We start from the raw sequence: 23,670 nt of genomic DNA, 5'->3' as shown, positions 1-23,670 counted from the left end.
AACAATGCCCCCCCATCTCCCTCCCAGGGAACTCCTCCTCCCTCAAGGCATTCCTGAGATGCATTCCAGAGGAGTTGGGCAATGGGGGGGGGGGACAAGAGGTCAAATCCCAGCAAGGAATGGAATGTAAGTAGACGGAGGGTAAAGAATTTGGGGTACATGGAGAATATAGTCAGAACAGATACCCGCAAAGGGAGCTGCAGAAAGACAGGGAGCTACAGACAGGGACAAGGGAGAGAGAAAGCTGAAAACAAAGTCAGAACGTATGAGGGTTGGGGGAGTAACACTCAGTCTGTTACCAAATTTGGCCTCTGAGGCCGCAACCACGGGGGGGGGGGGGGGGGGGGGGGGGAGTGCGGGGGCGGGGGGAGGTGGTGGTTGTGGGTGAGACTGACATATCCGGCCTCAGGCTGCTGGAGGCTCACTTCGGGCTGGACTGGGCAGCTGAAGGGCTGGACCTGATCTCCCTCGACATAGTCCCTTACCACCTACACCTATTTATGCATATTCATTCTCCCCAACTGCACCCCAGTCTATGCACAGAGCTCTTTACCACAAACCTACTTACACTGTCTCCACATACATGTCATCTCAAACACGCAGTCCCTTACACAGACCCCATCACAACCACATTATCTTCCCGTAAAGACCCCATCCCACGCGCACAGCTCCTCCACAAACACACCTCTATCCGCAAGAGAACAACTTGCCCCAACATCTCTCCTCCCATTAGACATTCTCCTTCCATTCATCCAACAGGAATTTCTGAGGGTCTGTTGTGAAAAAGGCCCCGGGCCAAACTCTCAGTGACTGGGAAGCAAGAAGAGCAAGCCCTCGCCTTCACTTTCAAGGGGCTCCCAGTTAGTTGAGTGGGTAAGCTAAATACAGAATTATAATACAGGGCAGGATGTGGTCAGAGTCAAGAGGTGTGTGCTCAGGGGAGAAATCCCTTTAGGTTAGAGAAGAGGGACCAAAAAGTCTCTGTGAAAAGTGTCATTTAGTTAGGACTTTAAATAAAGATAATAAAAATCATAAGGATCTATCTTTTATTGACGATTATGTCAATTTCTCTGTATACATAATTTCACTTAATCTTTACAACAACCCGGCAAGATACCCTTATAGCCATTTTTACAGGTTAGGAAACTGAGGTGCAAAGACGTTCAACACTTGTTTAAGGAACTTCTCCAAAATCATACAGCTAGTAAGTTGTGAAGTTGTGAAGCCAGGGTCCGAACCCACACCTCTCTGACTCCAAAGCCCAAGCTGTCTCCGCTACGCCAGCCGGAGGTGAGTCAGGGGTAGCATTCCAGGCAGAGAGAAGAGCATAAGCAAAGGTGGAGGAGCAGGAAATCACGGAGGAGCATTCAGGGAAGTGAGCAGGCAGGCTGGCTGAAGCACAGGGTACCTGCAAGGGAGCAGCGATGGGGAAATCCGGGTCAGGGTGGAAAGGCAGGGGAGGATTAGAGAGGAAGGAGTATTTTACCTACTGGAGGGCACCAGGAGGCCACGGGAGGCTTTGAGCAGAAAAGGGACAGAACCAGAACTAGATTGTGGAAAATAATTCTGGCAGTTACCTTGGAGACTGGTCAGAAAGTGCATTAGCACAAGTGAGAAGTGATGACAACAGTTAGAACGGTAGAGAGGAGGGTGTCGCTCATTTGTAGTTTTAAGAGGTAGAACTGTCAGGACCTGATGGCAGTCTGTCCTGTCAACCTTCAGGGACCAGGGCCCAAAGTCAGACTGGAGTCCCACAGCTTCTGTCATCAGTAGCCACTCAGTGGCTGGGGTGGCATGAGTTTACATAAGGAATTGGGAAGGGGAGAAGGAAAAGATCAGGTCGAGCTGGGTATATGAAGATGGGGCTCTGGGGCACAGGAGATGGGGACGTGGGCTGCACCAGGTAGGGGCAGAAGGGATGAGGTCAGTGACCGTATCGGACTAGAAATGGGGAAGACGAGGTGTAGAGAAAGGCTGGGGAAGATGGTGGTAGGAAAAATACATATATGATCAGTCACTGGATCAGGCTAGGGGAAGGGGAAAAAATAATTATAAGTCAGGGAATGACAGAGCGAGGTCAGAGGTCAGATCAGGCTGCAGGAGGCTGAGAAGAGATGGGGCTGTTGTCAGCGGCTAAATAAGGCTGGGATGGGGAGGAGGGGGAGAGTGGAGGGACACTGGTGGTATATAAGCAGAGCTGGAGTTGGTGGCGGTGGGTGGGTACAGGGCATGACCCGTCACACTGAGTAGGGGACAGGGCTGTGGTCAGTGGCAGGGTCAGGCTGGGAGTGAGATGGGGGTGTGGTCAGTGGCCTGGCTGGGCGTGGGATCAGCAAGACCCAGTTTCCTCTTTGGGTCTCATTTCCTCTTTTCTGTTTGGGGAGTGGGGGAAGGGGATCTACAACTGGACCAAGAACTTAAGGAGGCTTAGCGCCAGGGGCTGGCACATAGCAGGGCCTGGGGGTACTTGACAGTTATGTTGGGCTGGGGGGGGGGGCGGGCGGTATTCAGCAGATGACCAAGAGGCATGCAGGTGGGTGAGTGGGGAAAAGTGTGGGAGAGTGCTTTAAGATGATGGGAAAGCTCAGATTTGGGAGGGCAAAATATGGCAGGAGGTGCAGAATCGGATAGGAAGGGAGGAAGAACTGCAGCTGGAAACCGTTGGCAAGATGAACAAGTATGGGAGAGTTACAGATGAGGGGGGAATTCTGTACGTAGGACCGTGCTTGCAGAAAGGGGGTATGCAGGGAGGGTGTGAACTGCAGGGCCAACAAGGACTTAATAACTACAGAATGAGGGAACTGGGAGGCAGTGGGGCTGAACTTTCAGAGGATTCAGTCATCTCTTTCTCCCGTGGCAACAGTGTTTCCGTGGTCAGCCTTCCCTTCATCATAGTCCCCTCTCCCTGAGCAATCCCCCACTTATGACTAGGCCTTGTACATCTCCTGGGTCCCAGTCCCATTTCCACCCCCTGTGTTGTAAACAACATAGTCCACGGACCCCTGTCCCTCAACTGTGGTGACCACAGCAAGAGCACTGGATTTAAAGAGCAGAATAAAGAAGATGGAATCCCAGAAACCTGCAATTGTAGCTGAAACCCAGAACCCTACCTGAAATTAGTTTATCGTATCTCTGGGCTAGAGAACCCCTGAAACTACGGAGGAATGAGACCTCCCCGCAAAACGAGTGCATGTATCTACTGCCAATCTCTTAAATTTTATCTGTCCGAGGTCAACTGCCCTAATCTCAACCATGACCCCCCTAAAACTAACCCTAATTCCTGACATTAACCCTGACCCTTATTTTGTTTCCTGTTTCCTAATACTGGCTTTAACATTCATCCCTTTCCTAACAGACACCCGTACCCAATCCCTGATCCCTAATATTGATCTAATTTTTACCTCTAGCACCAAATTCCCCGACCTTAACCCTAAATGTTGATCTCTAAGCCTAAAACTCCTTTGTCACTTGATTCCCGACCCATCCCTTTGCTATTTATCCCGGTACCATGCTACTGTTCTCTAGTCCCTAAAACTGGATTTCTAATTCAATTCCTGTGTTGACCCTTAACCCGGCCCTGAATCTTAACTTTGACTTAACGTTGGCCAGAAAACAAAATAATGACCTAATCCAAACTTTACCTACATAAAACAGACCTGACTCACACTAGTAACTCTAAATTTCCAACTCTGGTTTTATAACTCCTTAAGCTAACCTTGATTCCCAAACCCAACTCCACCTAATCCCAAATTCACCCGAGGCTTTCCTACCCACATACCCGCTATCAGCTAACCTCAAAGCCGATCCCCGCCCTGCGCCTCACTGCCACCCCACTCCTCTCCCTCTTCAAAACTTATTCCAGACAGAGGATTGATCCCAGGAAGGGCCTGGCTCCCTTAAAACGGCCTACTTAACTCCGATCCCAAGCCGAGATACACTGGACGGTGACCTCTCCAACAGGACCCGAAATAGGAGACGCAGAAGAGTCAGGGGACCCCGCCCGCCTGCCCGCCTGCCCGCCAGCCCGCTTCCCGGGCCTGGCCTTGCGGCCCCACCCTGAGGCTCCGGCTCGGCCCGGCCCGGCCTACCTGCGCTGCCCGGCTCGTGCCCCGCCCGCCGGCCCGCTAACCCGCTCGTTCTCCCGGTGGCAATCGGGCTCCGGCCTCGCCCTCCCTTCGACACTCTCTCGGCCACTTCCGTCCCCGGAACGTCCCCCACCCGCGGGCGGCGCCCTGGGCCCACGCTCTATGGTTGCGGGGACAGGAGGAAGCTGCTCTGGCCCCAGCTCTCGATGCTCGAGAGCCGGCCTTAGACCGGCGGCCCCTCCCCGGCAGGAAGCAAGGGTGCGGCACAATTCGGAGAAAACGCTCTAACTGCGCCCGAGTTCCCTTTTAGTCGCGAACTCTTCCCTTTTTCAGCCGGGGGCCAAGGCGGAGCCCGTCCCCCAGAATGCCCGCCCTCAGGGTGTGAGGAGGCAACAGGGACGGCCCCTCTATTTGCATAGCTCCTGGGACGTGGCGCGCCGCTGCTAGGCCACTTCCGCGTCAGAGGGAACTCCAAGTCCCGGAATGCCTCGGGGGTAGGCGCGTCACTTCCGTGGTGTTGGAAGCTGCGGAGGAGCGAGTCTAGGGAGCTGGTGCGGTTTGAGATCGACTGGTTCAAGGTTGCGGATTGGTGGTGGGGTGAGCGTCTGGGTTTCTGCCCATCCTTCCCGTTGATATCCAGTATGGACCTGGCGTTGGACTTGGATGACCAGGACCTGCTGGACTTCCTGCTAGAGGAAAGCGGAGATTTGGGGGCCGAGCAGCCCCTTTCCGAGGTGGGTGGGGGCTGTGAGTCGGGGAGGCGCAGGGTTGGGGGGACGGCATTCATGAGGCAGTGGGTAGTAATAGGTCAAGGCTTATTAATTTGAACCCTGTGCAGACGCTGAGTGAATGGGAGGCAGAGGATTTCCTGAGTTCCCTGCTGAGTCCTCCAGCATCGTTGAACGTCCTTAGCTCCTCTGATTCCTGTCTTGTTCACCATGATCATACCTACTCTATCTCACAGCATGTCTCCATAGATCTAGGTGAGTGTGAAATAAGTGAGGTTTGGGCGGAAGACAGGACTCGTGGGCCTGGCTATTTGTACTTTCCCTTTTGCAGATGGTGGGAACTATGGAAAAGAGGGGGCCCAGGCGACTCCACTGCGTGTGGAGGAGCCAGCAGAGCAGGTACTTGATTTATGGCGGGATTATTCACACATTGCACGAGTGGGGGCGGATTCCCCATTCCTTTCTGACATCCCCTTGCAACTCTGCTGCCCACCTCCTGGTAACCCTAGGAAATTGCTAGGCTGATACTGACAGATGAGGAGAAGAGGCTGTTGGAGAAGGAGGGGCTTACTCTGCATGGGACACTTCCTCTTACTAAGGTAAGACTCCCATTGATAGGAGTGAAAGCTGGAGGGGGTTTTTGAGTCCCAAATACCCACTTCTGTTAATTTTATATCAGGAAGGACTGAGGTTAGAGAACTTAGCAAATTTGTTGCTAATAGGAAGCTGGAACATGTAGTTAAAATGGTGGATGCAGAGGCAGGTCCTGGTTTTGTGGCGCTTTTACAAATTTTTGGTGTTCTAAGAAAGAAGAATTCAAAATCATCAGTGCAACATTGGTATAGGGACTTGGAAGGACTGTGCAAGCAAAGGACCCTGATGCTTAGATTTCACTAAGGGCCTCATCATAATCCACCTATAGTTGAACGGTAGAATTAAGTTTTAGAATTCATCAAGGCTGGACTAATAGCAAGAATAATGGTAAAATCCCAAGTTTTAAGTTTTTAAGTTTCAAGCAATGAGTGGCAGCTTTACAAGCACGGTATTGTACTGTTGTGAAATCAACAGTACAGAAAAGTTGAGAGAATTTTAAGATTTTTTTTTTTGAGAGAGAGAATGAGAGAGAGAGAGAGAGAACACATGAGAGGGGGGGAAGGGTCAGAGGGAGAAGCAGACTCCCTGCTGAGCAGGGAGCCCAGTGTGGGACTCGATCCCGGGACACCAGGATCATGACCTGAGCTGAAGGCAGTCGCTTAACCGACTGCCCACCCAGGTGCCCTGAGAGAATTTTAATTTCTTAAAAGTACAAGGTGAGTAGCAGTTTGAGATGACTAAAAAAGTGAGTGGGTTTTGAAGGGTGTATCAATGGAGATGTTGCCTCTAAAAGGGCAGTGACCATCTTATTCTCCTTTATACTGGCCAGAGCACATTTTTAGTGTCTAGTTTTGAACCCAGATTTTTGACAGATATTAAGAGGATGCAGTCCATCCCAAGGAGAGAAGATAAAGTGAGGAGTTAAAATTTTTGTCCGGGTTATTTAACTCTGAAGAAATGTTAAGTCCCTTAAAATAGTTAAAGACTGTTCATTCTGTATGGCCTCAGAGATAGGTACTAGGTAAGTCCAATTGATAGAAATCATATGTTGGCTCAGAATAAGGAAAATTTTTTTTTTTTTAAAGATTTATTTATTTTCATAGATTGTGCTTGTGCGCACAAGCAGGGCAGGGTGGGGGGCAGAGGGAGAGGGAGAAGCAATAAGAATCTCAAGCAGACTCCCCACTGAGCACCATCCCACGACCCTGAGATCATGGCCTGAGCTGAAATCAAGAGTCAGACTCCCAACCAACTGAGGTACCCGGGCAAGGGTTGTTTTCTTTTTTCTTCTCTTTTTTTTTTTAATTAATAAAACTGTTAAAAATGGTCTGGCTTATAAGGATGTTAACCCCTGGCCTTCAGAGGCATTCAGAGAGAAGCCAAGTGCCTTTTGGTCAGGGAAGCTGTAGAAGGGATTCCTGCATTGAGAAGATTGAACTTAGTTGCCTTCCAACTCTTTGGTCCAGTGTTCCTCTGATGAAGATCTCTTTTCTATCTTCTCTTAGATGGAGGAGCAAGTTCTGACACGAGTGCGGAGGAAAATTAGAAACAAAAAGTCTGCTCAGGAGAGCCGCAGGAAGAAGAAGGTGTATCTGGGAGGTTTAGAGAGCAGGTACAAAAGGGAGAGGGATGGAGCGGGGGGCGCGGGGTGCAGAGCTAGTTGGAAGTGTTGGGTTTTGAAGGGGGGCACAGGCCATATCCCCGTGTCCTGTTACTCCCTCAGGGTCTTGAAATACACAGCCCAGAATCTGGAGCTACAGAACAAAGTACAGCTCCTGGAGGAACAGAATTTGTAAGTAACTCTCTAACATCAGTCCCTCCTCCCTCCTGTTTTATGCTGTCTCATTCCTTCCCCTGTTCCACACTGGGCAGCTCCTACATGCAAGGTCTGGTGCTTGGCCTTTAGTGGATCTGATTTCAAGAAGCTTACAGTAGTGGGGAACAAATTCACAAGTAATTAAGTAAGTTAAATATTCAGAAACAGAGAGGAGGGAGTCAGAAAGACCCCATGGAACCCCCCCACACACTGTTGGTGGGACTGCGAGCTGGTGCAGCCACTCTGGGAAAACAGTATGGAGGTTCCTCAAAAAGTTGAAAATAGAGCTACCCTAGGACCCAGCAATTGCACTACTGGGTATTTACCCCAAAGATACAAATGTAGTGATCCGAAGGAGCATGAATCACAGACCTGTACCTCTGAAACAAATGAAACAATACATTATATGTTAATTAAAAAAAAAGAAAGAAAGACCCCCTGGGGCTGATGACATTTGATAGTAGATAGGATTCTGGGGTGGGGATCCGGATAGGGAGCACTCTAGGCAGAAAGAGCACGGCATAGTGCAGTCTGGCTGGAACCTTAACATAGGTGAGTTGAGTCAGAAAGAGAACATCGAATGCCCGGTGAGGATTATGTGCATAGCTGATGAGGCAGTGTAGAACCACTTGAAGGTATTTGCAAAGGAGTTTAAATCAGGTCAGGACAGAAAGGTGTTTGTTTTAATGAGGAACTTCAGGCATTTTGTCCACGGAGAGGAAGAATCATTTAAAGATAGGCTGAAAAGCAAAAGAGATAATCCAGTGCACAGGTGGAGGGGTGGCCTTAACAGGAAGGTTTCATTGTATCTCAGGGTGCCAGGCCAGGGACTGCTCACTGTCCCCTTTCTTCTTCCAGGTCCCTTCTGGACCAGCTGAGGAGACTCCAGGCCATGGTGATTCAGGTGTCAGACAAAACGAGCAGCACCAGCACCTGCGTCTTGGTGAGGATGGTGATGGAAGGAGAGATCCTTTTCTCAGGTGGCAGGGACAGGGCTGCAACCTAGAGCCCTTCGTTTTTTTTCCCCCGTTCTCCAGGTCCTACTTTTCTCCTTCTGTCTGCTCATCGTACCTGCTATGTACTCCTCTGACACAAGGGGGAGCCTGCCAGCTGAGCATGGAGGTGAGAGGCTTGAGAATACCATTGAGGAAGGGCTAGTGGGGAAGCCTGGCGGGTCCTTGAGGAGTCTGTTTCCTTAGTGTTGTCCCGCCAGCTTCGTGCCCTCCCCAGTGAGGACCCTCACCAGCTGGAGCTGCCTGCCCTGCAGTCAGAGGTACCAAAGGACAGTTCAGACCAAGAGATCCAGGCTCCTGGCAACTCTTGCTGCCTGCTCTACCACATGCCTCAGGCTCCTGGTGCTGAGCCTCCCCTGAAGTTGCCACTTCCTGTCCCTTCCTCAAAGTCCCCCTGCCCAGGTCCCGCCCTTCCCCTGCATGCAAATTTCACAAGAGATGGGGAATGGTTCCCTACTCACAGCCCCACATCTGTTATCCTACAGGGCAGATTTTCAGGCTAGATTTGGGGGGGGGGGGTGCTATGCCAGAGCCTGCGGTTCCTAGTCTGTGTCCAAATGAAAGGAATGGGAGAGGGCTAGTGTGAGCTCATGCGTCCTGTGTCAGGAAGCCTGAGAGTTCAAACACACCACACTTAACTGGCTTTCTGGGTCTTTTATTTGTACCCACGTAAATCTACCACCCCTTGAGTGGGCCTGGGGGAATCAACCGACCTCGTTAAACATTTCATGCAGTGAGGGGATTGGGTGAGGAGAGAAATAAATAAGTGATTCTGATGCTTGGATCACCTTCAACCCCTCTTTACTGGCACGATTGGGTGGGGAGAAGGGAAGGGGCATGATTGTCTTGGTGGCTCAGGGTTGCAGGAGACTGGGGGGCGGGGAGCAGTGGAGAGGAAGAGGAAAGGCCAGGCTGGAGGCTGGGCTGGGAGAGCCTCCCTCCCACAGTTCAGAGGGCTCACTTTGGGTTTGTTGTGGCTTCCTTTGGTCCAGGGTTAGGTCCTGTGCTTAGTCCTGTGCCTTGTTCGGCTACTGGCTTGGAGGCCTTTCTGTGCTGCTGCTGCAGGGCCAGCTGCATGGCCCAGATGCTCAGCGGTCGCATGTAGGCCAGCGAGCGGAACACCCGCTGCTGGCAGTATGCTTCAGGGGTCTGGAAGGCCAGGCCCAGACGCTCCCACACGGTTCGGTAGCAGCCTTCAGCTGTCTGGAAGCCTTCCCAAGTCAGGCCCTGGAGGAAGAGATGTCAGGCACATTACTTGGCAATCCCTGAATAGCTACTTCAGCTGGACAGATAGAGACAATAGGGCCTCTGCCCACAGGGAGTTCCCAGCCTGTGGTAGAAATAAGCTTGACCCATAGACAGAACCTGAAGGCAGGAAATGGAAGGCACGCCAGGAAAAAGGGAGAGGCTTTCCAGATGGGTAGGGCCCTACAGAAGTTCGATGGCTAAGGAAGTTTGCCAGCCCAGGATACAGATGGTGGAGGAGAGATGGAAAGGGAGTGCATTACCTCCTGGATCATGGTGGCTGCCAACCCGTAGACTACACCCACCCAGACTTCATCAGACTGGACACTGGATCTGTCAGGGACACCATGGGGCTGCATCCCATTCACAGCCCCCATGGCTCCTCCTGCAAAGGCCCGGACATTGAACTCGAAGATAGTCTGAAGAGCACAGACCACGTGGCGGGTAGGAAATACCTAGAGGGGCAAAGGCAGAATCACGGTTTCCTAAAGGTGCTTCCCACCTCCAGGGGAAACCCACCTTTTTCTCTGGCTCCTCCTCCTCGTCCTCCTCACCTCGGTGTCTCCTTCTCCTAGACCACTGGCCCTCAGGAACCACTGGCCAGCGCACTGGTCAGACATGATGCTACAGGACTGAGGCTGAGGGCTGCAGTCATAGTTGTAATAGCGGCCTGGCGTAGAGGAAGACAAAATAAGGTTCCTTGTGGCCCCACAGCTGTCTTAAGACTCCTTAGGATCCTCCAACTCACCATTCCACAGCAGTCTCTCATAGGCTTCTTGGCCCCGTCTAAGGATGGAAGAAAACTTATCCTGGACGTCCTGTGCCCCACACAGACCCGCCATCTGGACCATCACAGCCACAGCTGCCAGCCACAGTCCTCCACAGTAAGCACTGATCAGGGACACGGGTTTGGGGGTCAGGCTGGCAACTCCAGCCACTCCCATACATCACCACAAGCGATGACTCATTCTTCCTTGAGCCCACAATTCCTTGGTGCCCAGTTCCCCACCTCAGGCACCCTGGAAATCCCTACTCCCCAACCTGGGGCCTGTGGTGATCCATCCATCATAAGTCTGGTCTGCATAGCCTCCGTTCTCAATAAGTCCATCTTGGTCCTTGTCAAACTTCATTTCAGACTCCATCACAGCCTAGAGAGGAACCAAGACACTGAAGACCTAGGTAGATGCTAAAGAAAGACAACAATAGCCCGCTGGGCTGTCCCCAAACACCAGTCGTACCCTTGGCACACTGGCCACTGAACATGCATGTCTTACCAGGCACACAGGCCACATGTCTCTCAGGAAGCCCTGGTCACCCGTCAGGTAATAGTCTCGATAAACCTGCAGCACAAACTTCAGGTTTAAGTCCTTCCAGTCCGCGGTATCGTGGACCACATATGCATTGACTCGGAGCCATGGCTCGTCATCTGTGGGAGGGGAGGAAACCTGACTGATTTGCATTGGTGGGTAGAGGGTGCAAAAGTTGAGGGAGGGAAGTGAACCCTGGGGTGGAGGTACTTTTACCTGGGTCCCCAATATCATGGGGGATGACGTTCCTCCTTTTCACAGGTGCCATTACCCCACTCATCAGGTACTGTCGCCGTGTCAGGTCCTCCCTGAGTGTGGCCAGAGCTGGGGAAGCAGACACACAAGTGGGGGGGGCAGGGAATGGGCAGACTTGAGGTGGAGCTCAGAACTGTGTTTACGACCCTGGAGGGGAGCCAGTAAGCAGGACGAGTGGAGAGGAGGGTGGAGGCAATCTGAGGGCCACAAAGATTCGGTGGGGCGGGGGAGACGGCAGAAGGGGCACAAAAGGGACCCTCACCCATGTCATACTGCAGGCTGAGCTCGAGTTTGGGCCAGAGCATGACGAGGGCAAAGGAAGCGTAAAAGTGGACGTCATATGTGTTGTACATGCGATATTCCTGGCCTGGGGGAAGGAGGAAGACACACTTGCCAGAATTCCTGCTTCCCCTGGAATTGGGGATGGGGCACTGGCCTACCCCACACCGGCCGCTTACCCCCTCATCCCAACCAATCCCCCGGGGTAGGCAAGACCCACTGTCCTGCCTTGTGGCAGGGCACTAACTGGCCTCATGGATACTGTGGCCCACCAGCTGCCTGTACCTTCCAGGTAGCCAAATCGACCGTATTCCCGGAGGATGGGGCGGAGCTGACACATGCTCCCCACCAGTTCCTCTGGTAGGGAGTCCTCAGGAACTTCCAGCCATACTGTGCCTCCATCAGCCAGGAAGTATAGTTCATTGAACAGCGCAGATTTGTACCAGGCAGGCAAGGATCTGGGGAGTCAGGAGGAAGAAATGGTCTGATGAGTGTGGATCTCCCCAGAAGGGAAGGATTCTGGAGTTCTGCAGAGCAGGGGGCACCAGGTGAATCCCAGCCCAACTCTGCTGACTATGGTTGACTGGAGACTGAACCAAGGAGTCCCAACTGGAGTGTGAGTGCCCAGGAGAAAGGCAAGAGATCAGCCCCATTGGCACCTGTCGTCCAGTATTGGGCTCTGCCAAGCTGAGATCTTCTCTTCCCAGTCCACATATCGGCACAGGGCATAGTGGCTAAGGGCAGGTGCTGCATTACCATCACGGCCAAAGAACCTCGTGTACCGCCTGGGATGGATAAAAAGGGGAGGAATGAGAACTCGGGTTCCAGGTCAGAGCTCCAGCACCTTGGATCCCTGTACTCTCTTGGTCCCTTCACCTGTAGTAGACCTGGCCCTTAGCTCCAAACATGATTCTGGGCATATCCCAAGCCAGTGAGAATTCCAGGCGGCACTGGCCTCGAGGTGGCAGCTTGCCTGTAACACACACAGCCCCAGCGATGCCTACTCCTTTCTGCGAGGGGGTGCTTCGGCCTGAGAGAAGCACAGGAGAAATCGGCATAGGCACCCCCTTCAGCCCCAGGGATCCCTAATATGGGAAAATAAGGCCTATTCGTTAACCAGTGCTCTCACCCCTCCTCCCAAGACGGGGACAACCTCTCTTCCCACCACCTCCCTATCAAATGCCCCCATCACCAGCAGGGGAGTCCAGCTGTCCATCTTGAAGTAGATCTTGCCACACCTGCTGCCCAGTGCTGTCAGGGTCAAAGGCTGTGATGTGGGTTACCGTGGTAGCCGCCTGTTAAGGGGCCAAAGACTCTTTGAGGGGAAGCTCCACAAGTACGCTGGCTTTGGACTACTCTCCAGTGCCCATTATAATTCCCACCAGAGGCTTAAGGGCTGTAGTGAGGATGGAACTCAGGAACTGAGGAAAGGAAGAGCCCGTGGTGGGATGCAGTGAACTTGGGGGCCAGGCTGAGGGGAGGCGTTTGGGGGCTAAGGTCTGGGGGAGGCTCTAATGTACCGTGAGTCGTGCAGCCACAGCCATCGTGTAGGGATTTGGAAGGGTTGGATGATGTAGCAGCAGCCCCTGTGCAGTCTCCCCATCACGCTCCAGACAGAAGGGCTCATTCCACAATCCCCCTGGGGCATCGTCTCCAACCCCCAGTCCATTCCGCATGGAGAACATGATGGACACATCCAGGGCTTCGTCCCCTTCATTTTCCACATCCCACACAAAGACTCCTACAGGCAGGCTGCTGTCCTGGGAGCAAAAGATCAGACTCAGATGGTCCCAGTGTAGCCCCTCCTGGCCCCACTCCTCTGAACTGAGGACCTGGCTCAAATACTATCCCCTGCCCCCAGGAGACTCTCTTTAGTTTCCACTTGCATCTCCCCATATTCCCAGGCAGGGGGTCTTACCACTGAGTGGAGGTCCTGGAAAACCAGCATCTCATGTTCCGGTCCCCTCTCTTTCAAGGATTGTGGAATTTACAGCAGAGACAGATCTCAGGGAAGGGAGGGCAATGGAGGAAACACAGTGGGAACCTCACCTGGTAGTCATGGGGCAAGATGGGTGTGATCTGGCGACAGGTGAGGGTGACATTCTGGCCAGGAAGCTGATAGACAGTCCAGGCTCGGGGATAGAGGGCGTGGTAGAATGCAAAGTACCCACACAGGCCCCAGTTCCAGGTGCGCAGGACACTTGGGCGCTCCACGGACAGGACTTGCTGGTACACGGTCTTCCCCTCCCGACGCAAGCACACTGTGAACTAAACCAAGAAGGCAGATAGGCTGGGATGGGGTAACCACAGCCACCTCAAACTCGTCTCCCCGCCCCTTTCTGGGCCTACAGGGGTTATCACCGCACCACAGCCTTGCTCATCCGCCAGGCCCCTCTGCCGCACTGTGAGGCACCACCAGGTCCTACCTCCTCCTCTCCCCACCCCCCCGCCCCGTTTCCTCTCCTTTCTTACTGTGGTGGTCTTCGTGCCCTCACCATTTCTTCATTTATGCTCTGCCTCTTCCCATCTGTTATCAGTGATCTTTCTCACAGACAAGTCAAGATGTGCCAGGCTGTGTTTATGTTTCAGTGACTCCCCATGGCCCTCAGGCTAAAGGCTAAAGGCCCTTCTTGATCTGGCCTCTCCCTGCCCATCAGACACATTACCTGTTCAAGCACTTACATTCTGGTCATGTCAAATACTCACTGTTCCTTGAACACACTACATTTCCTCCTCCATGCCTTTGCTCCTGCTCATTCCCCATCTGATGAAACCGCTCATCCTTCAAAGCCTAGGTCAAACGCCATCTCCTCTCCTCAGGCAGTGAGTCATTGTCCTGTATGTGCCCCTACCTCTTTAGTCTAGCATAATGTTTTTGTTTACATTCTGACTCCCTGATTGCTCTATGGGTTCATTGAGGGCAGGGCCCTCTCCAGTTCATGGAGGCTCCCCCCACCTCCACTACGACTCCACCACCAGAAACAGGCACAGTTGGCATGTATAGGGAGAGAATGGGCCAAGTGTCCATTTTTTCTCAGTGTACTCTCTATCCCTCTCATTTTGGTTCTTATGTGGTCTCACAGTCTCCATTTTCTCAAAGTCCTATTTGCCTAATAAAAATTTAATCTTCTGGAGGATAGGGGATATGAGGGGCTGATATCTCTTCCCTTGCTTCAAAGTATGCCTGATATTTTTATGTACGTATACAATAACTTTTAATATTGCTGGAATGGTAGAGAATGGTTAAGACCACATCGAGAGCTGGTTCTGAATCCTAACGTGCTTCCGTTTGCCAACCACATGACCTTGGGGGTGTTTACTAAATCTCTTTGGATCTTAGTTTCCTCATCTATAAAATGGGCATAATAATGGTACTTAACTTGTAGGACTGTCTTTAAATATTAAATATCATACAAAATGCATAGCACAATCTCTAGCACATGTTAAGCATGCAATAATTACTTTAACTCTAGAGTCATGATTCTGGCAGGCACGTCCCCTCAGGATACCTAATGGATGAGCCAGAGAGGAAGCTTGGGGCACTGGGCAGGGCTGGTAAACCTGAACTAGGAAGGGCATTGTCATTAATTGGACTCAAGGTCTGCTAGTCATTTTTTTCTTTGAAGACGAGCTGAAAGCTGGAGGCATCCCTCAGACAAGAAATGGGAACGTGGTAGACAGCTCTACCTGTGAGGTCACTAGAGAGATAGGACGAAAGGTAGACCATATGACTCTGGCAATTGAAGGCCCAGATGTGATGAAGGAACAGAGGGAAAAGAAGTGAAGCTTCAGAAAAGGGAAAAAGGCCAGAGAGCTATGTCTGGGAGAGGAGGGGCTTCCCAGGTTCTTAGCCAAGGAGACCTCCAGAGGAGTGATCAGCAGAGGAGCTGACCTCTAGCTGAAGGCTGGCCAATCAGGGTGAACAGTGGGTGTTCTATACGTCTTTTTTCTCCATGCATTTATAGACTTTTGGTTTGTTTTCCCTTCTGGTCCTACTACATGTTCTTTCACCTAGGTTAAGGGATCTGGGAATTCCCTGTACCCTCTGTGCAGGTACTGGCTGAGTTAGTGGAGCTGGGGCAGTATGAAGGATGTTAAGAGGCATTTACTAGAGAATTGGAGGGCACGGGGGTGCTGGGGCTGTTGGCGCTTTGCAGAAATGTGTGCCCTTGGAGTATCTCATTCCCAATACATCCTAGCACAAGGCTGGGCACAAGGAAAGCATCCTAAAATACTTATTGGAGTGAACCAGGTGCACATGTGCACATCGAACGTCCACATCCTACACGGGCCAAGAGGTTCTTCCTGACCCGGGATGTTGTTCTGGACCTCTCTTCCACCTCCTGGTTCTTACCTGGTCAGCGACGACCGTTCGGTGCTTGTACATTCCAGGGTCAAGCTGCCAGCGGCAGAACTGGCCTCTCCAGCCTCGGGTGATAGTGCCTCCCCCGATGCCACCCAAAGGGCAACCTAGAGGGAGATCAGGATAGTCAGTGAAGCACAGCGAGAGGAAACGAAGCCCATTTCTTACTTTCTAGACCATAGACATGAGTTCCTCTAAAAACCACGGGAATATCAAATCAACACTTTGTACACTTTATTTTTTCTTTTTAAAGATTTTTTTTTTTTTAATTTGACAGAGAGAGAGACAGCAAGAGAGGGAACACAAGCAGGGGGAGAGGGAGAAGCAGACTTCCCGCGGAGCAGGGAGCCTGATATGGGGCTCAATCCCAGGACTCTGGGATCATGACCTGAACCGAAGGCAGACGCTTAACCATGGAGCCACCCGGGCACCCCTACATTGTACACTTTAAACTAACATGATGTTTCGTGTCAACTATAGCTCAATAAGGTTGGGGAAAGAAAACCCCAGGGGATGGGGCAGTGCAACGTGCTTAAGCTGGAAGCCTCTTTGCCTATCTCTGCAGTAGACCCGGAGGCTGGGCCCTCTCTGTGCAGAGCAGAGCTGGGGTGAGGCTCACCATAGATCTGTCTCAGGGGCACACAATTGATGAGGTCAATGAAAGGTGTCTTCTTCTCCACCTGGGTCTTCCGGTACCACCACTGCAAGTACCTGAGAAGCAAGAGGCAGTGTGAGTAGAAGGGGCAGGGGGTGGTACCTCCTGGGCTGCAGTCACTGCCTCTCTCCAGATACCCAGTTGTAACTTCCCATCAAATGGGTCTGCAGAGGACCCATTCTCTTCACTTCCAAATCTGTCCTCCTCTCTATTTCTCAACAGTTCTATTTCTCTTCCCAGTCACCCCAGCTCACAGCATGGGACTGTCTTTGTTTCTCCTCTATCAGGAGCTTTCTGACCTTGCCTCACCTCTAATTCTACTATCACTGCTTGAGTTAGCTTAGGAACTTTTGTTTGAGGTGCTGAAAGGACCAGTTTTGGTTTCCCAACTACACCCCCCTCCCCCAATAGGCACAGTCTGCTGGGATAAATTTCTTCTTTTTATAATGATTATTTTTCTTCGTGATTGTGAAAGGTGAAAATCTGTAAAATATGCCAGATGGAAGGGAAAAAAATCCCACCCATAGACAACCAGTATTTACTTTTTGGGGCATACCCTTTTAAGTCTTTTTTAAAAGTTCATTTAAACTGTAAGCTTTCTGAGTCTGCTCTCTCATAATATCCTAGTAAAGCCTAAAAAAATCCCTACATTTTCCTGGTCTTGTCACAGCTCTGTGTCCAACAGGCAAATGATTCTGTTTGGGATTCAAGGCTCTGACATCTGTTTCAGCCTAACTTCTAATCTTAAGTCCTACAAATCCCCATTCAGAGTGGGTCCTCACTAAGCAACCCTTGCCCTGCCAGACTCTCCCGATTCCACTATCCTCCCTACCCAGCTATTTTATACCCATTGTTCAAGCATGCCACTTGTAACCATGTAATTGGGGTAAGTAACTCCTCTGACCCTCAGTTTCCTCATTTGCAAAATGGGGTACCTCCTGTCCTCCCTACTTCATGGAGTGGTTGAAAGAGCAAATGGCATAATAGAGAGGAAACCCATCAAGTGGAATATGTGTGTCAGGTACGGTCGTTACCTGTACATACACTATCTGAACGCCCAATCAGACAGTCTTGTTATTTCTAAGTGTTCCTCGTGGGAGTCTGACATACTTTTAAATTCCTCGGGGAAAGGGTTATTGACAAAGACTAGTTGATTACCCACAGCATCAAGCACAGGCAGGGCATGTGGTCTGCAGTTGATAAACACTTGCTGAATTTACCAATGATTGTACAAGCAGTGAGGCACTAGACAGATGAACACAAAGAGAAGCAAGGGGAGGAGAAATGAGAATGGGAAAGGCACATTCTGGGAGTAGGGGGAGGAGGAGGGAGGGCAAAGGATGAGAGGATGGGAAGGCACAAAGTTCTCTCTGCCATTTTAGAGTAAGCTGGACTTTGAAACTAGAGGCCAGAAAGAATTGGGGAAGGGAGGGTGGGTGCAGTGGGGATTAGGGCAGTAAGGGAGAAATGCAAGATATGGAGATAGGCAGAACAAAGGAGCATCTCGCATCGAACAAGCACTCAATAAATACTAATTGAATGAATGGACTCTAGCTGGAAGGAACAGCGATCAAAATTGAGATCTTCCCACAATGAGGCCAAGAGGATGTCGGCTTGCTACAACTCCTGACTAGAGTACCCCCAGTCTGGCTTCCTCTTAGGGTTCACGTCTCATTCCCTTAACTTGGCAGCTGGCCATTCCTGATCTATTTGGCCTTCTCCATAATGTCAGCCCCAATTTAAGGATTATCATTTAGAATTGTTCCTTGTCTCACCCCTGCTTTCTCCTCAATGCAGGACTGCATCCTGTTCTAAAAGCCCTGTGTCGGTGATTTCCACCCTATCCTGGCATGTGGAGCCAAGGTCCAGGGGGCTGAGCACAGCTTCAGGCCTCTGACTCAGTTCATACTTAGGGACCGAAGGGCTAGGATGCCCACTTGTTCTTGATCTCAGGGTTCCTATCACATGCACCCCGGCGCACTTCTCTCAGCACTCTAGCCCTCGATCTTATTTTGACCCAGAAGCTTTTGGTGTCAAAGTTAGGCTGAGTCAGTTTCTGAAGTAGCCTGTAGGGATGATTGTTCTCTGGGACAGGCTACCCACAGGACCTAGCAAAGGAGCCAGATACCCAGGCAGTGCCAGACCCTTCCCACTGCTGAGAGCTGGGGTTAGGTAAATGGGCTACCCAACCCAGCCCTACAGCACTGACTGAGAGGGAAGGATCCCCTAGTTTAGAGGCTGTTAGGGCTGGGTTTTCCAACCTTTATGCTTCCATCCCCAGCTGTGTTTACAGTGTGGGCTGACTCAGGATGACCTCAGGGTGATGCTTTCTGTCTTCATATCCACCTGTTCCTGTTAATAGGTCTTGGCTCCTCATCACTAGCTTTTGAACTCAGAGGGGATCTGTAGGGATCTAAAGGAGTTCTACAGCTCAGGGTAAGTGCTTGGGGTGTCTGTAACCCTTGGGGGAAAGCGCATCAGCGCAGGCTCTGGAAGGCTATTATTACTGAGAGCTCTGGGGACACTTATGGCAGTGCCTCTCTGGCCAGACAGAGGTCTTCTTTGCTTTTTATATCAGGGATTGTCTATCCCAGAAGCGAGTGAACGGCACCTCTCACACCCTCTCCTGGGGGTGAGAGCAGGCAGGCTGTCACCCACTCCCTGGAGCTAAAGCTTGAGGAAAGAAACGTAATGTGGTATGCCTAAATGAGGCAAGGAGAGTACCCCAGCTGCTCAGGGGAATCAGGGTTGAGAACTTCCCCCTCCTGAAGAAAACAACATTGTGTCAGTAGGCAGCCGCCAAACTATCCTTTCCCACCTTGCCACAAAGTATAGCAAACGCCAAAGGGCGGTCTTGGGGAAAGGGATTATGTGAGAGGGAGCTTAAATGGGAAAGGCTGACTACAGGCCCAGATGTTCCTGTTCTTTCCTACTAGAAAGTAAGTTACTGGGAGGAAGGGGGTTGCAGAGATGTGACCCGGTCTCACCCCCCAAAACCACAGGCTTAGAATATGTTGGGGGTGGGGGGCCAGTTGACTGGGACAAAGCATCCACCTGCTTTCTCACCCTTTCTCACCTGGAACAAAGTGAAACCTAAGGTACTCTAGGCAATGGGATCTACTCACCGCAAGCCCATGCCCAGATGCTTTATCAGGTTGCTTAGAGAGACGTTGTTGGCATTAAAGGGTTTCCTCTTCTCTGCAAATTCATGAGCCAGGCAGATGCGCCAGCCAAAGGGAGGCACCTGGTAGCCCTTAGCTTTACCTTCATAAGATGCCATCAGTTGCCCAGAATCCTCCGGATTGCTGTAGCCTGGCTCACTTTGGAGTCGATTGTCCTCAGAGCTCTCGAAGTCTGTAACCTGCCCAGCCTCAGTGCCTCCAGCATTTTCAGGGCGATAAATCTGTGGTTCCCCTTTGGCACACCTAGTCTGCTCCGAGGCTGGAACTCCAGTTCCCATGTTTCCTGGATCCTGGGTCCCCACGACCTCGATGGTCCCGGGTCCTAAGTCTTTTGGTACAAAATACCTCGCCAGCCAAGTCGAGATGCGGGCGGCTGTGGTGGTTAGGTGTCGTCTCGGAGGGCCGGGCGCTGGGAAAAGCCGAGGTGAGCTAGCGTCTCTGTGGAGCCTGGGAGCTGTTGCTGCAGCGGCGTTGGCGGCGACAGCAATGAAGCCGCCTCGGACTCCCCCTCGGTAGTCTCTCTGGGTCCTGGGAGGGAAGGGTCGGGCCTCGTCGTCATTGGGCCGCGGTGATTAGTTTGCCCGGCCAAAGAGCTACCGAGTCCGCGGAAAGAGGAGGAGCCCCGGGGGCCAGCCCGCAAGGAACCGCCCCCGGGACCGTCCTGGGATCTCGCGGCAGCCTCAGCCCGGTCCAAGGGCCGTGGCGCCAGGCCCCTCCCTGGGTAGGGCGCCGGGTCCCGCCGGTTGGTGTCTGGGACAGCGCCTGCGCCCAGGTGCCAGCCCGTGGGAAGTTGACCCCAGGCGGCGGGACGACCAGAGCCCCTTCCGGTCCGGTCAGGCGGGCGTTTCCGGCCGGAAGGCGCTCGGTCTGGAAGGGGACTGAAAGGAAGTCCCGCCTCTGCCGCGGACATCGCCACGCACTGGGCCTGGTCCTGCCGGGGAGGGCAGGTGAGGGCCTCGGTGTGCCGCGACCCCGTTTTCGACCGTGCGAGGTGCCCGGGGTTGGGGCACAAGGTGACGGGCGGCCGTGGCCTTGGGCTGGGACCTGGAATCTGGCGGGCGGGGGGCGGAGGCCGGTTTGGAGGTTCCGGGGGGTGGGGTAAGGGGACTAACTCAGCTCTAAGAGGGGCGGGGGACTGGGAGCCCGAGCGACGACCTCCCCTACTGAGTCAGCTGCCACCCGTACTTCCCATCCACTTCCCGCACCCCAAATCCAGGAGCTTCCCTCAGACACCGTGGTGGTGACCGCCCATCTCCCTGTCCTCGCCCCGAGGCTCGCCGCAGACGCCCCTGCCTGCCATGGTACTGACTTCTGACCCCCCCTGTTTCCTTCTAGATCTGATTCCGGAGCTGCCATGATTGAAGTGGTAGCAGAGCTGAGCCGAGGTCCTGTGTTTCTGGCGGGGGAGGCGCTGGAGTGTGTAGTGACGGTCACCAACCCCCTGCCCCCCACGGCCACTTCTGCATCCAGGTGGGAATGGAGATACTGAAGAAGGTGGTTCTTTTGGGAGGTAGCCTGGTATCTGTAGTGCTAAGCCAGAGCTCAGGTTGTCCTGTAGCTGCGCCACCACCTTCTTGCTCATTGTGTTCTCATTGTAGGAAAGAAAGGGCTGTTTAACAGAAGATGTGGTTGACACAACCCTCTACACTCCCTTCCTCCCTACTCCCCCATTCCCACTTTTACCCACAGTATACTTCTCTTTGTTTAATGGATTCTCTTTGGGGTTCTAGATTCCCTGATTCCTAGGACAGCCACCTCACCGTGTTGGTCTCCTCAGGGGGGGTTAGGGAGCTTGGGAGAGCATTTATGAGGTCAGCAACTCCCCTCTGATGCCTTCTTTTCCTCCTCCCGTAGTGAGGCTCTGGCCTGGGCCAGTGCCCAAATCCACTGCCAGTTCCATGCGAGTGAGAGTCGAGTAGCACTACCTCCCCCTGACTCCAGTCAGCCAGACGTCCAGCCGGAGAGCCAGACTGTCTTTCTACCGCACCGAGGTTAGAGAAGGGCATTTGCCTTTAGAAGGGGGGAATCATTGTCATCTGAGAGTAAATTTGTAAAATTGTTCTAGTGGGTCCTTCCTGTCTTTGTCATATCGGAGATGAGGGGGAATGTAATTGTTACTTTGGGGGTTTAAGACTGGTTGTATCTTAAAACAAAAGGGGGGTGGCTTAGTTTGGGCTGCCTTTTGTTGGCAGTGCTTACAACCCCTACTTGCTGTGCTAGCTTCATCCGGTACTGGACAGCGGGGTCATTAAATTGCAGTCTTTTGGGTGGCTGCAGCCTGGGTGGCTCAGATGGTTAAGCTTCTCTGCCTTCGGCTTGGGTCCGATCCCAGGGTCCTGGGATCAAGGCCCACATTGGGCTTCTGGCTCAGCGGAGAGCCTGCTTCTCCCTCTCTCTCTGCCTCTCCCCTCTGCTCATGCTGTCTTTGTATTTCTGTGTCTCACATGAATAAATAAGATCTTTAAAAGAAAATAAAAATAAATTGCAGTCTTTTTAATCTCTTTTAGGTGAGAGAGGTCAGTGTATCCTTTCCACTCCACCAAAAATCCTTTTCTGTGATCTGAGGCTAGACCCTGGAGAGTCCAAATCATGTGAGTGATTGCTTCCTCCCCACCCCTGGATTGCCTTCTAAGGCTCCTGGAGGGAGGACTTCTCTGGCTGCCTCTGGCTGCCCTGACTACTACTTCCCAACCAGACTCCTACAGTGAAGTGCTGCCCATAGAGGGACCACCGTCCTTTCGGGGTCAGTCAGTCAAGTATGTCTACAAACTGACCATTGGCTGCCAGCGTGTCAACTCACCCATCACTTTACTCAGGGTTCCTCTGAGGGTTCTTGTGCTGACAGGTAAGTAAGGATTTCTGGAAATGATCTGTAGAGGGCTTGTGAGGGGGGCTGGAGGGAGGCTTCCTGGTCTTAGTAAAGGTGTGAGGGGGTTGGGGGGGGAGGGTTCTGGACAATAGGTTAAGATGGGTACCTGGGGCACGGCTCCCATTACTTTCAGCCTTCATAGGTTGGCATCTAAAACCCTAACCTCTACTGTCTATTCCCTCCTAGCACTTCTTTCCACTTATTCTCTCTGTAGGCCTTCAAGATGTCCGGTTTCCCCAGGATGAGGCTGTAGCCCCATCTAGTCCATTCTTGGAGGAGGATGAAGGTGGGAAGAAGGATTCATGGCTAGCTGAGCTGGCTGGGGAGCGTCTCATGGCTGCCACATCCTGCCGCAGCCTCCGTGAGAATCCTTTCACAATTGCCACCCTCCTCCAACCCCCCCCATAGTATTACAGATGTTCCTAATTGCCACGTACTTCTGAGGATTCACTGATATATCCCACGTTATAAAGAAAAGCCCCACCTTGGCCTCTGGTTCCCAGCCCAAGGTACTCCCCAGTGTGGACGCCAGGCTTATAGTGTCCCATTCTCCCCAGATCTATACAATATCAGTGATGGCCGAGGAAAAGTTGGGACATTTGGCATCTTCAAATCTGTATACAGACTCGGCGAGGATGTGGTGGGGACCTTAAACTTAGGGGAAGGAACTGTAGCTTGTTTGCAGGTGAGAAGGAAAGGGGCTTTTGGGATGCTGGGCCTGGAGGGCTAGGGAGGAAGAAGGGCCTGCATAGAGGGGTGGTATATAGAAGTGAATAGTGTGGTCACCCAGGGTTCTTTTGGTAAAACAGCTTGGGGTTGGACTCAAGCCTCTCATCTAAAGTTTGCACTTCTCAGTGCCTGCTACCACCCACTTCTCTTCTTGCTCCCAGTTTTCAGTAAGCTTACAGACTGAGGAACGTGTACAGCCCGAGTACCAGAGGCGCCGCAGGACGGGGGGTGTCCCCTCTGTGTCTCATGTGACTCATGCCCGGCACCAGGAGTCCTGCCTGCATACAACCAGAACCAGCTTCTCTCTCCCCATCCCTCTCAGCTCCACCCCAGGCTTCTGCACAGCCGTTGGTGAGATCCTGACCCTTACCGGAGGGGGGAAGAGAGTAAAATGCCGTATTTCCATAGAGTGTAATGGGTCCTGATTCCTAACAAACTCCTGGCCAGACCCACACCCAGCCTCTGACCCTTAACACTTTCTCAGACCTTCAACCTGTGTCCTAGATGCACCAACACTTAAACTCTTAAGAGCTTTGCAGGTATCCTTCCT

The 23,670-nt window shown here is 52.2% G+C and overlaps 4 protein-coding genes across 8 annotated transcripts in view; 2 read left to right on the top strand and 2 right to left on the bottom strand.

Moving 5' to 3' along the window:
* TLN1 (talin 1) overlaps positions 1 to 4,445 on the bottom strand; it is a 31,818-nt gene extending 27,373 nt beyond the window's left edge. For 2 of the 3 annotated variants that reach the window (XM_027614467.1, XM_027614470.1), the window contains exon 1: positions 4,089 to 4,445. The gene's annotated coding sequence lies outside the window, so the exon portion shown is untranslated. The remainder of the gene's footprint in view (positions 1 to 4,088) is intronic. The other variant, XM_027614468.1, reaches the window with a different exon arrangement.
* Positions 4,446 to 4,598: 153 nt separating this feature from the next.
* On the top strand, positions 4,599 to 9,035 carry CREB3 (cAMP responsive element binding protein 3). Its single transcript, XM_027614477.2, has 9 exons — positions 4,599 to 4,819; positions 4,924 to 5,068; positions 5,145 to 5,212; positions 5,323 to 5,412; positions 6,913 to 7,019; positions 7,131 to 7,199; positions 8,082 to 8,166; positions 8,261 to 8,345; positions 8,423 to 9,035. Exons 1-9 carry the CDS (start codon positions 4,727 to 4,729, stop codon positions 8,737 to 8,739), a joined length of 1,059 nt encoding a protein of 352 aa, XP_027470278.2. The 5' UTR covers positions 4,599 to 4,726; the 3' UTR covers positions 8,740 to 9,035.
* Positions 8,876 to 20,990, bottom strand: GBA2 (glucosylceramidase beta 2). The gene is made up of 18 exons (XM_027614471.2): positions 20,832 to 20,990; positions 19,466 to 20,050; positions 16,305 to 16,396; positions 15,677 to 15,792; positions 13,372 to 13,590; positions 12,843 to 13,082; positions 12,515 to 12,617; positions 12,199 to 12,352; positions 11,982 to 12,107; positions 11,608 to 11,780; positions 11,306 to 11,410; positions 11,005 to 11,112; positions 10,756 to 10,907; positions 10,523 to 10,629; positions 10,230 to 10,372; positions 10,036 to 10,151; positions 9,745 to 9,936; positions 8,876 to 9,463 (listed from the first exon to the last, which is right to left on the bottom strand). Exons 1-18 carry the CDS (start codon positions 20,876 to 20,878, stop codon positions 9,194 to 9,196), a joined length of 3,048 nt encoding a protein of 1,015 aa, XP_027470272.1. The 5' UTR covers positions 20,879 to 20,990; the 3' UTR covers positions 8,876 to 9,193.
* RGP1 (RGP1 homolog, RAB6A GEF complex partner 1) overlaps positions 19,941 to 23,670 on the top strand; it is a 4,766-nt gene continuing 1,036 nt past the window's right edge. The window contains exons 1-8 of one of the 3 annotated variants that reach the window (XM_027614473.2): positions 19,941 to 20,469; positions 20,858 to 20,992; positions 21,377 to 21,513; positions 22,030 to 22,113; positions 22,218 to 22,367; positions 22,606 to 22,752; positions 22,949 to 23,076; positions 23,282 to 23,471. In XM_027614473.2, the coding sequence (XP_027470274.1) occupies positions 20,877 to 20,992; positions 21,377 to 21,513; positions 22,030 to 22,113; positions 22,218 to 22,367; positions 22,606 to 22,752; positions 22,949 to 23,076; positions 23,282 to 23,471 (952 nt within the window). In that variant the 5' untranslated portion in view covers positions 19,941 to 20,469; positions 20,858 to 20,876. Of the gene's footprint in view, positions 20,536 to 20,857; positions 20,993 to 21,376; positions 21,514 to 22,029; positions 22,114 to 22,217; positions 22,368 to 22,605; positions 22,753 to 22,948; positions 23,077 to 23,281; positions 23,472 to 23,670 lie in introns of all 3 variants that reach the window. The other 2 variants (XM_027614475.2, XM_027614474.2) reach the window with 2 other exon arrangements.

This window comes from Zalophus californianus, chromosome 13, assembly GCF_009762305.2.
Source record: "Zalophus californianus isolate mZalCal1 chromosome 13, mZalCal1.pri.v2, whole genome shotgun sequence".
Taxonomy (NCBI): Eukaryota; Metazoa; Chordata; class Mammalia; order Carnivora; family Otariidae; genus Zalophus; species Zalophus californianus.
Note: the sequence above shows the minus strand (reverse complement) of the source record. Positions and strands in the feature narration are given on the sequence as shown.